Here is a 12,291-nt window from a genome sequence, read left to right as displayed (position 1 = left end):
ACGGTTGATTTTATCTATATCATCATCTATATGAATTTGTTTCCTCCTTCCCCTTATCAAATTGACCCCAAGATATTTAAGAGGGAGAGAGGCATGATGAAAATCAGTATATGTAACTCCCCATTGAATAGGATATTGTTTAACCTGCTTGCCAAAAAACATCTGACACTTCTCACAATTAAAGCGAAGTCCAAAGCAATTCTGAAAATCTTGTAAAAGCTCCATCACTTGTTTTATAGCGAGTTTAGATGCATTAGCAAAAATTATGATGTCATCTGCATAAGCAAGGTGTGAGACCATCATTTTCGCTTTATGAGAGAACGGTGCGTGAGGATGAGAAAACTGAAAATGATTAAGCATCCTGGATAAATAGTCAAAAACTAAAATGAAAATAATAGGGGAAAGGGGGTCTCCCTGTTTAATGCCATGACATGCAGTGAAAAAGCCATAAGAGTTTCGATTAACTAACACAGAGTAAAAGTTGTTAGTCAACCATCTTTTAACCAAAGTGCAAAAACAGGTATTGAAACCCCTAGCTTTCAGAATGTTGATAATGAAATCCTAATTTATGGTATCAAAGGCTTTCTTGATATCTAATTTGATAATCAGATTACCACCATTGCATTTTTTATCAATATCCTGCAAAATTTCTTGTGCCAACAGAATATTATCAGAAATATCACGATCTTTAATGAAGGCCGACTGATGAGGGGAGATAAGGGAAGGTAGGTGAGGTTGCCACCCCTGCAATTTTTATCAAGATCCTGTAATATTTCCTGTGCCAACAGAATATTATCAGAAATATCACGATCTTTAATGAAGGCCGACTGATGAGGGGAGATAAGGGAAGGTAGGTGAGGTTGGAGACGAGCTACTATCTGTTTACTAATAATTTTAGATATAACAGAAGTTAGAGAGATGGGCCGAAAGTCCTTCCAATGAGATTTTTCATTTGATTTAGGGTTGAGAACAATCAGAGCGGCAGAGAAATACTTTCCAGGATCATCACCCTGAAAAAAACTTTGGATAGCAAGTACCACCTTGTTCTTAATAATGTTCCAGCAGGAAATATAAAAACGGAAGTGAAACCATCTGGGCCAGGAGCTTTCTGAGAGCTAATATCTTTAATAGCAGTAAAAATCTCCAACTCAGTAGGGGAGTCGGACAGAGAGAGGGAGGAACCATGTATCTCTGATCCTCAAATAAGTCTGAAATAATATCAGTGACAGGTAGAGTATCAGCATAGAGAGAAGAGAAATAATCAGCTGCATTGGAACCAATTTGGTCAATATCGGTGAGAACAGAGCCCTCCTCAGTGACAATCTTAATAATGGTATTTATGTTACGACAATGTTTGATGGTAGCATGAAAGTACTTGGTGTTTCTGCACCGTTCTTGAAATGATTGTCACAAGCTTTCTGTCTAAGAAAATCCTTCTCAATGAAGATTTCCTCCAAAAGAGTGTGATGAGCATCAGCTAACTTGGCCATAAGATCAGAAGTGTCAATCAACTGAGCTTCTAAAGAGTCAACCTCTTTGTCGGCCCTTCAAAACCCTAGAGTGAACATTGTCAAAAGTATCAATGTTCTATCTCTTTAAATGAGAAACAACATTCTTATGAAGTTGTCACAAAATGAACCAAGGGTTACCACTCCATCTAGAATAGTCTGCTTAATCAAATCAATAAAAGTATAATGAGAAGCCCAAACATGGAGAAATTTAAAATGATAACGATAAGGTTTGGAATAAAAAGCCAAGCTAAGCAAAATGGGATTATGATTTGATGTAGCATGATTAAGATGTTTGACATGAATAATGTTGTAGTAACCCAAAAATGCTGAGTTTCCCAGAAATCTATCCAATCTTTGCATAAGAAAACCCCGCCGCTAAGTGTAAGGAGGATCTGAATAGCCTAAATCATAAAGGTCAGCATCCTCATAAGACTTGTGTCAACCTTAACACCACTCCATCTCTTGGATGGCGGCATAATCATATTTAAATCTCCACCGACGAACCAATTTTCAGTAATAGAAGCACCCATACGAGTAAGTTGCTGCCAAAGAAGAAGCTTATCCCTTAAAAGAGAGCTGGCATAAATAAACGTAGCCCAACCAAAACAATTTTCCAACCAATAATGAATAAGAACGTATTGCACATTATTATCAATGATGCTGAGAGTGATATCTTTCCGCCAAAAGAGCCAAATTTTGTTATTCACATTACAAAAATGCATGTAACCCTTGAATTTTTTAATGATGTTCTCTTTATGGATCAAAACAAGAGGTTCCAAAAGAACAAAAATGTCAAATTTATGGACCCTACATAAATGCTTTAAACGATTAAAGGAGTGAGGGTCCGCCACTCATCTAATATTCCACACCACAATATTAAACATTTTGGCTCATGACACCCTCCCACCTAGCAAGCCTAGGGGGAAAGTGCAAGTGCTCGCTCTCCGAATTATACGTGACATCAATATTGTTTACCTGTGTCATATTTGGAAGTTCAGATTTCCTTCTCCCTCTTTTCCTACTATATTTTTTAATTTGCCATTCAGATTCTAAAGCAGAGGCAGCTAAAGAGGATTGATCCGACTGTGATGGAGTAACCACAGAAGTAGAAGGATGAGTGATTGCTTGTGGGGGATCAAGTGCCTCAATTTGATTAAGTGAAACAGTAGGTATCTGAGTGGGATGTGGCTCGGGTTTTGGTTCAGGTGTATAAATAGGTTCAACATTTTCATCAGTTCTAACAGGACCCACACAAGTTGCATCAGCTGCTACTTCCACGGGATGAGCCACACTAGTTGCCTCCAAACAGGGAGCAACCAGATCAACAGGACCCACGCAGGCATCAACAGACTGAATAACCGGTTCAGAGATGTTAGTTCGAAGAGCAGATTTCTGCTCAGCAGAGGCCACACGACCAGCAGGGAATTTCCTCAATTCGGGGTGCAAATGGAAACAATTATCAGAATCATGACCAAACATGCTACAATGCAAACAGTAGTGAGGATGTTTTTCAAGCAAAATCTGTTGCTAATAACCAGTATGACTAGATTCAACACAAACCTCCTCCGAAGAAGGTAAGGTAACATCCCGCTCTTTTAAAATTCTAGTCATTGAGGGTCTTGTTAAATTACTTGTTAAATTAAAGGGCATTAAAGGTTTACCATACATAGCAGCTATAGAAAACAAAATTTCGTGATTCTATAAACAAAATTTCGTCGTGATTGAACAAATGCACCTTCAGACCTGGAAGTCTAAGCCAGACAGGAATAATAGGAAGCTCGGTCTTAGGGTCAAACTCCGTTGTCCATTTAAGGACCTTAATCCAAATATCACCAAAATGAATAGTTATACGTGCAAAAAACTTAGCATAATCATCCTCGTTAGAGAGTTGGATCAGAATATGCCGGTTGTCCAGAGCTCCAATGTTCCAACCCCCCGATAATTTCAAAAGATAAAAGTTCTTCATCAAAAAATCATATTTCGGAAGCCCATGAAAGAACTTACCAACAAGATGGAAACGATAAGCAGAGCGAGAATAGAGTTTTCAGAATCAGAGAGAAAAAGCGAACACTTCTCCCCCTTACGTCCCTGATATTTAATGAAACTGTATTCCCCACTGAGAACAAGTGATTCGTGAAAAGAAGACGGAAAAGCAAACTTCAGAGGAAACCCAGAGGAAGAAACCACCACAATGACCCTGGCATACGTCTTTGCCATTTGGCAAAACCCGTAGAGAAAAAGAGAAGTCGAGAGAAGAAACCAAGAGCGAGGGAGAAGTCAAAACCATAAAGCAAGAAAGATCTCACCAAAGAAAGGCCGTCGAGAAGGAGACCACGCCATCAGCATCCCCAAATCGCTGCGTGATTGCCCTTAGCTCCAAACCCTAGCAGAGCGCCCGCATTGTCCATTATATACATACATATATATATACATACATATACATATATACATACATACATATATATATATATATATATACATACATACATATAAGTTGGTTGGGCATCTGCTTGTCAGTTGTAAGTCCCCTCTGGTCTGAGGTTCGATTCCCTCCGAGTGTAGGTATGGTACTCGAATTATTAGGCGCATGAGGGACGACTGGGGCACGTATAATAGCCTTCGACCATTCCTTTAAATATATGTATGTATATATATATATACATACATATATTTAAAGGAATGGTCGAAGGCTATTATACGTGCCCCAGTCGTCCCTCATGCGCCTAATAATTCGAGTACCATACCTACACTCGGAGGGAATCGAACCTCAGACCAGAGGGGACTTACAACTGACAAGCAGATGCCCAACCAACTTATCTGAATACACGGCTCATATAATTGTTAAGTGTGTTATTATCATATGCGCAATGTTAGTTAAGTGTACTTGCGATTATTCTGTCTGTCACATCATAACCTTATTTACTAATTTCATTTTTTATGATATCATAGCGTTAGAATATGTTATGCCTGAATATCTGGCTTCATTGACTGTCATAAGATAGTGGGTAGTTTCAGATTCAAACAACTAATTATTTTAAGGCTGTCACTCCTGTCATTTAACATTGTAAAGTTCAACAGGGCCCAGATTTAACTCACAATTAACATTTTTTATTTATCCAACCAATCAATGTCAAGAGGTTGGGAATAAATTTTCTCTCATAGAAGCTTATTTCATCTTCTTGTATTGCTCATAATATTACATTATCTACCTACCCTACATGATGACCTTTTTTAACTTCACGACATCTTTTATCATTGAATATTTAAATACAAACATTATTTATCGCAAATATGCTTCAAAATATAATTAACAAGAATGGGACAGAATTGATGAGTTTTGTTCTTTCTTATTTCAACATTTTGCAATTCTCATACAATCCTAGTAGAGATTTTAATAAATCATATAAAATCACAGAGTATTAATACAGAATAATTACAATAATTCACTAATTAATAATTAAACAAAATAATAATTGCAGAATGCTTATAATTGTTCATAGATGATGAGTGTGCAATAAGGAACCCATTGATTAATGCAGTATCTGCAAAGAGGAAGGAATGATGCCAGAAGCCTTGGTGAGTGTGGGTCTCAGCTGGTTGAATTGAAGCAACTATTTTTCGTTGTTTCTATTGAAAGAATGGATGTGTTCTGTGTTAATGCTGGCCTGATAATTCTTGAATGACTACTCATGATAATCCTTTGGTGATAATGTACCAAAATATCTATTATAAATATTTTTCAGGAGTTCCTAGTAAGCTTTTTGTCTTTTTATGTCTTGTAAATGGCTCAATTTTTTTTACATTTAAGAACGTACAAACCAATATTGATCACTTTTGATAGTTTATTTTCACTACACTAGTATAATGAAGGGATGTTTTTGTAACTTTCATTTGATTTAGATTGCATTCCTTAATTGCATGAGAACTCAACCTAATAGTATGTGGATATTAATATTGTTATCCATTGAGAGAAATTGTGATTATTTTCATAAAAAGATAGAGAAGGAAATCAATACACTCATTCCATGATGAAGGCTATACCAATGAAAATTATTTGTTGAGTTGTAACAAATTAGCAAAGTTAGCTACATTAATAAAAAACAAATTAGCAAAGTTGGCTACAATTATAAAAAATATATGGTAACGGAAGAAAGAGAATTATATCAATTGTTTAGGCAACATAGCAATGAAGGATGCAGCTTATGGAAATGCTATGAAAAAGAGCTTAAGATGTACAATGATTAGAATTGGAGATAGTTATATTTCATATTATGACATTTTATTAGTATTTACACGATCCTAAGAGAACTTTTATTAGTAAATATTCAAAATTAGGAAATAAAGTTTTGTTGAGTGTGTGTCCCAAATGGCGAAAATTATGCAAACATTTTATTATAACTTATAATTGCAATTTATTTTATTTTTAATATATATATATATATAAATATTAATAAAATAATAGCATGCTTATAATAATTTAAGCAAATGCTTTGCATAATATATAATTATATGTGATAATTTTAATTATGAATGGGTGGACATTAGTATATATTCTTGCAATATGAAGAACTATCTATTACATTAAGTACTTGCAAGTTTGAAATAGTTATAAGAATTTATGTACCTATGACTAGGATGTTTTTGCTCCTTAGTGCAGAGATTATATTATATGAATTGAAGATAGGAAAGCAGACGAGTTTTCTCACATTGCTGACCATGAAACATTGATCATTTATACACATCTAAGAAATATAGATTTCTCATATCTTAATAATTTTCTAACTTACTAACTTACTATATAATCAACAACAACCTCAACAATATCCTTTGACCTCAAAATGATTTCTCTTTTTAAAGCTCTAACATCTACCAATTTCAAGCTAAGATAGATATGCTAAAAGAATTATGAAAAATTAAAAGAATCACTTCAAAGCTAAGCTTTCAATTTCCTTCCCCTGCCTCCCTTTATGGCCTTAACCTCACACCCTACTTTTAGTTATCTGTTCGGATGATAAATGAGAAAGAATAAGCTCAAGTGATTAGGTTTTAACATATATATACTAGGTAATACTTATTACGTTAAATACTTTAAGATGTTGCTTGGTTATATGTAAAATGAATGTAGAACTCCACATATTTTTTTAAGTTTGTAGAAAAATGAAATGAATATAAAATACTTGGCCGACGGGCAACAGTGAATAGCAAGCGACAGTCTATGGTAGGAGGCGGTGGCGGTACTCGACTGGCGATAGTCTTTCAACTTTGGTGATGACTGAGGGTCAGTGAAGGTTGTATGTTTGCTAGTGGCGTGGGAGTGGTTGTTGGCAACAATGGGCGGGGAACAGGAGGCAATGACAATTGCGGGCAACCACATGCAGGCAACGAGCATTGGCGGCCGCATGCATGCAACGGGCGGCGGTGGCCTGCGGTGGGCATGCAACTATAGTGGGGGAGGTGGTGGTGGGCTACAGAGGGAGGAGGTGGTGGATGGTAACTAGTGGCAGACAGTGAGTGGAGGCTGCTGTCGCCAGACTGTGGCAGCTGGCTGCGGGCTTTGGTAGCAAGCAACACTTTACATGCATATGTGTATTTGAATTTTTTTCAAATTCAATGAAATTCAAATACATTTAAAATGAATTAGACCCTAAGATGTTGTGCATCATGTACTAAAGACGGCTTTAATAAGTTATATGATGTTCTCTTAGGAAATGATTTGATCACCTTTAAAAAATATTTTTGTTTCAAGGATCTTGGAAATGACCTTTTAGTTGTTTAGGTAGAAAATATTAATTATCTATTTGAGTCTTTGAGGAAGGGAGGGGACAATGGCATGTAGTAAAGAAGTGAATGTTGACCGTGAACTAAGGATCTCAACTTTTTGCTTTCCTTACATGTTTTCTTGAAGATATTATTTGGTTGTTGTGCTATATTAAATTAAATCTTTTGCGCATGATTTTCTACCGTAATTGCATTTTATAACAATATTTGTTTATAAATGATGCAGAGAGCTGCTGAAGCGGAACTATTATCAAAATTTACTTATGGAGGTCCGTTTACTTGATCTAAACTTAGCTAATCCATAAATGATGACTCAAGGATGTTTGCCTTTATATTTTGAACTATAAATGTACCTAATGGTTTGAGCATATGCTCCTTGAAACTAAAATAATGAGTTCTTGGTAGTGCTGTAGTTTAGTGCTTGTTTTGCATCACTTTTGTTTTTGTTTTTTATTTTTGGTTTTGTTTTGTTTTAAAAATATGTTTGTTTATTTGTTTAGTGTATTTTTTGTATGTTTTTTTTTTTCATTTTTAAAAACACTTAAAACATCTAGAAGTGATTTTGAGTGCTTTGAAATACAACATAACATGTTATATCATGCCAAATATATTTTGTTTTAAATCAAAACATAAACAAAGATAATAAAATTAAAAAACAAAAAACAAAAATCAAGAGTGATCCGAAACGACCCCTTCATGATTGACTTCATGTTTTTTTACTTTTTCTTTATGATAAGCAAATTTCTTATACTTTTGATGTTATGCAAATTGACCCTTTTTATTTTGAGAAATGGAGTTCCTTTTTGTTATAGAAAGTTGCATATTATTTCCAAATCTTGTGAAAAGTTTTCTCGAGAAACCAAAGCTCTATGTAATGACATACTTGCCCTGAAATGTTTATCAAGTTCTTTTCTGTTTTTACATTGTGTTGGGTCCATTTATTCCAAAAAACTGTGTCTCTACTCAAACTACACTCCGTCTCTCCCCTCGCTCTCACTCTGTCCTCGCATATTTTTGAGAAAATTTGTAAGATAAAATATTAAAATTGTTTTTCTTATACATTTCTTTCTGATGATAACAAACTTATGGGGGTCACCATATTTTATGGAGATTCCCAAGTGAATGTGTGAATGATAATAGAAAAAGACTGATTATGTATATGAGAAACTGAAAAATGTAGCAAGTGGGAAAGAGGTAATTGGGTTCAGTTGATTTGCAAGTCATTTTCTATTTAAACTAAAGAAAGACCTTTGAGAACAGATAGTTGAACTCACATAACCATAGTCCAAGTAATCTTGTTGTTGAAGAACTATGGTAATGGAGTGATGCTGTGTGGTCCTCAAATTTGCTGGTCGAAACTTGAAAGATTGGCCTTTTCTAGAAAGTTTCAGTGGTTCATTGTATGCATGTATGTCTATCTGTCTATATGCATGTTTATATGTATGTATCTCCATCCATCCATCTGTCAGTCTAAAGTCTTTTTCCTGTTTATAAAGCATGGTAAAATAAAAAATTCCATCCATCCATCTGTCAGTCTAAAGTCTTTTTCCTGTTTATAAAGCATGGTAAAATAAAAAATATAGGAATTGTACCAATAGATTTGGTGGATTAATTGCATTAGACCAAATGGTTAAATGTATATGCAGCAGTAAGCGTCATGGATGATTTCTATATATATATATATATATATTTTTTTTTTTTTTTTTTCCTTATGAGTGTAGAGGGGGTGGGGGATGATGTTGCACGTATTTCCTCCGTAAGATTGATATATTGTTTTACTGTTTAGTAATAAGTAGCATGGTGATTGTGGAGACTGGAGCATTTTCATTTTCATTTGAACTTCAATAATTCTTGTATCCGCATGCATCAGTACTGATTGAGGCTTCACTATATTGTGATTACATTGCTTTCTTTTAGTCTACATTTTAGATGACATTTTCACAGCATTATCTGAAAAAAATCATAGTCGCTTTCCTTGTTCTGACCTTGTGGGGACTACTTTATGAATCCCAATTTCATCCGTTTTCCTCTCCCATTGTTTCATTGTCTATTTGACATCTTACAATACTTTAGTTATTCTATATCGTTACCAAATGATTATCCAATCATTTAACATCATTTGTCTTTAAAATTTCACTAAAATAATTTTAACTTGACCACTACGATATCATTTATATGTCTAAATCTCTAGAGTATTTTATTTGAATCTGTCTTTTTTTATGCATTTTTTAATTAGTGCATACTCCACTTTACTATTTCTTTGGAATAAATCTCTTAAATACCTCAATTTTTCATTACATTTCTTTTACAAAAAAATCTTCTCTTTAAAACTCCCATTCATTAATTTTTGAAGTATTTTCATTTTTTTATGATATTTTTCTCTTTAACTACAAATTTATTATCATCGCATATGATACATCTAACTTGAATAAAATTTTTTGATCTCTCATTTCTTATTCTATCTATTTGTTTTCTTTTCATCTTTTCTTTTTTTGTTTCCAAGTATCAAGCATGTTAAATAAATCTTAAAAAATCATAATTTTATTTTTCTCACCATTTTCTTTTCTAGACATATAAGTTTCTTAGTCATTGTGAACCTTGGTAGTATTTAACTTCTATGACCTCTTAAAGAGCGCTTTTTGTGAATCTTTGTAGTATTTAACTACTGTAAACTTTTAAGAGCACTTATTGTTTCATTAATAATCTTTTGTTTCTTCTCATTCCATGGCCAAGCGTCCTTTTCCATCTGAATCTTCATTGTGTTCACATGCACAAGTTGTGATATACCCGATTTTCTTTCTAGGCTAACGGAGTCATCTATCTGATAAATGAACTTCTTTTTTGCAGGTGTGATTCTTAGGCCAGGATTCATATATGGGACTCGCCAAATTGGGGGCATGAAGATACCCTTAGGGGTTATCGGCTCTCCACTTGAAATGGTATAACCCATAGCAAATTCATGTATTATACTTATATTTTATACAAACATATTATGGGAAACATCACAAATCTCATGTATGTACATATCTGACACCTAAACTTTCATATTTACATTTCTAATATTTTGGTGCCATAAATTTATGCATGAAACTATGCATTTCACTTTTAAAATTTTAAAATGCAAGTAATAGTGATATTTTTCATGATTTTAAGAATTTTGGTGCTATGCATTTAAATAGTAATAATGTTTGGGTTTTAGATATGTAAATGCACAAGAATTGTGTGGTATGTATGTATAAATATGCATATTTTAAACTTAAAAAATTTAGTTAGTATTTCATGCATTATATTCTCTTATTTTAATGGAAAAAAAAACTTCCTTTTTTTGTCTCTTTTTAATCTCTAGAAACATGTTTTCATAGTTTGCATTTTTACTTAATCTGGTCAACAAAATTTCACATCACATGCTCTATTTTATGATGGTTAAAGCCTCCAACTTCACTTTTGAACTTTGAAATTGAGATAACTCAAATTGAATCACCATTTTTACCCTTTGTTTGAAATACTTTTTCAATTCTCCTATTTTTTTGGTTTTCAGTTTAATTATATTTGATATGCTGCAGATCCTCCAACATGCGAAGCCACTCAATAAGGTCCCAATTGTTGGCCCTCTCCTCACTCCACCAGTAAGCGCAACAGCTGTAGCAAAAGTTGCTGTAAGAGCTGCAACAGATCAGGTTTTCCCTCCGGGCATTGTTGATGTCCATGGCATCCTTCGCTTCAGCGAGCAGAAGTGATCTTTTTCCAGAATCTGGCATAATGAGAATAATGAATCATGTAATTGATTATATGAATATAATATGTGTATTTTTTTTTTTCTTTGGTCAGATTGAGTAATCAATAATTACTCATGTGCTCCTAATTGAGATGATTTATTTTCATATGAAATTAATTTTATTACTAAATTACTAATTTTTTTTATATATTTGCTGTTTAGATAAATTTATTGTTTTTCCAAGATTGCTTGGAAAGATACTGGACAATACAAAGACATACATAAATGATTCGAGAAGATTGTTAATCCTTGAATTCTTGCTTTGAAATTTGCTTTTGTTATTTATTTATTTACATATTTATAGGATTTTTAGCTTATAAGTCATCGCTTAAATTAACCGGTTAAATCCTTTGCTATTTTTAAGTGAGCAAATTTTTTTACTATTTGTCTGCAAAGAGTATGTTTGTTATGTGCTTCTGTGGATTGTGTGGGTGTGTTCACGATAGCTTGTGCTTATCCAAATAAGCCGTTTATCTGGAAATACGGGCCGCGAGATTCGACCTGCGTTTCATGTTTAGTGTAAAAAACTAACTATATTTTTGGATCAGTTGTTGAAACGTATTTTTCAAATGATAAGATGTGTTCTCAAAATTTCACCACAATCGCAGCGGATAAGCTGCTCTAAATGAAGCGGTGTTGATTTCAATTAAGATTGTGACAGCTCTGGCAGCCTACATTCGGCCTCCTGCCTGTCATGTCATTTTTCCTGTTTTGCCCAATTCTCTGCCTCCTTTAGGGATTGCATGATGAATCCATGTTGTGACGTGTTCTTTATTTCTAATATATTTATTTTTATATCATAAACATAAACTTTTTACAATAATGGATCATAATATGTCACGATGTTTTATTGAGTTTTTTATTAATGTGTTTAATCATTTATTGAATTTTATTATACTATAATTGACTATAATATAAACAAATATAAGAACAACAACAACAAAGCCTTAATCTCACCACATGGAGTCGGCCACATGAATCTTTTTTCTCCATTGAGTCATATTTAGTTTCATATTTTCATTTAGTTCTAATAAATTAACATCATTTTTTATCCAATAAGTCAAAGTCTTCCTAGATCTACCTCCGTCTTTCCTAACATAAGTCAAATCTAAAACATCTATTCTCCTAATCGGATCATCAGATTGTCGACGTTTAATGTGACCAAACTGTCTAATGAGCTTAAAAATAAGTGAATGCTTAAAAATAAACTAAAATATAAAATAATAT

At 33.7% G+C, this 12,291-nt stretch overlaps 1 protein-coding gene across 1 annotated transcript in view; it reads left to right on the top strand.

Moving 5' to 3' along the window:
• The window catches only part of LOC110030032 (uncharacterized protein At1g32220, chloroplastic), a 52,769-nt gene extending 41,628 nt beyond the window's left edge, over positions 1–11,141 (top strand). The window contains exons 8-10 of the mRNA XM_020732569.1: positions 7,516–7,558; positions 10,137–10,228; positions 10,853–11,141. Coding sequence (XP_020588228.1) covers positions 7,516–7,558; positions 10,137–10,228; positions 10,853–11,026 — 309 coding nt within the window. The 3' untranslated portion in view covers positions 11,027–11,141. The remainder of the gene's footprint in view (positions 1–7,515; positions 7,559–10,136; positions 10,229–10,852) is intronic.
• The last annotated feature ends 1,150 nt before the right edge of the window (positions 11,142–12,291 follow it).

Source organism: Phalaenopsis equestris, unplaced genomic scaffold (assembly GCF_001263595.1).
Source record: "Phalaenopsis equestris unplaced genomic scaffold, ASM126359v1 Scaffold000633, whole genome shotgun sequence".
Taxonomy (NCBI): domain Eukaryota; kingdom Viridiplantae; phylum Streptophyta; class Magnoliopsida; order Asparagales; family Orchidaceae; genus Phalaenopsis; species Phalaenopsis equestris.
This window is presented reverse-complemented; position numbering and strand designations above follow the sequence as displayed.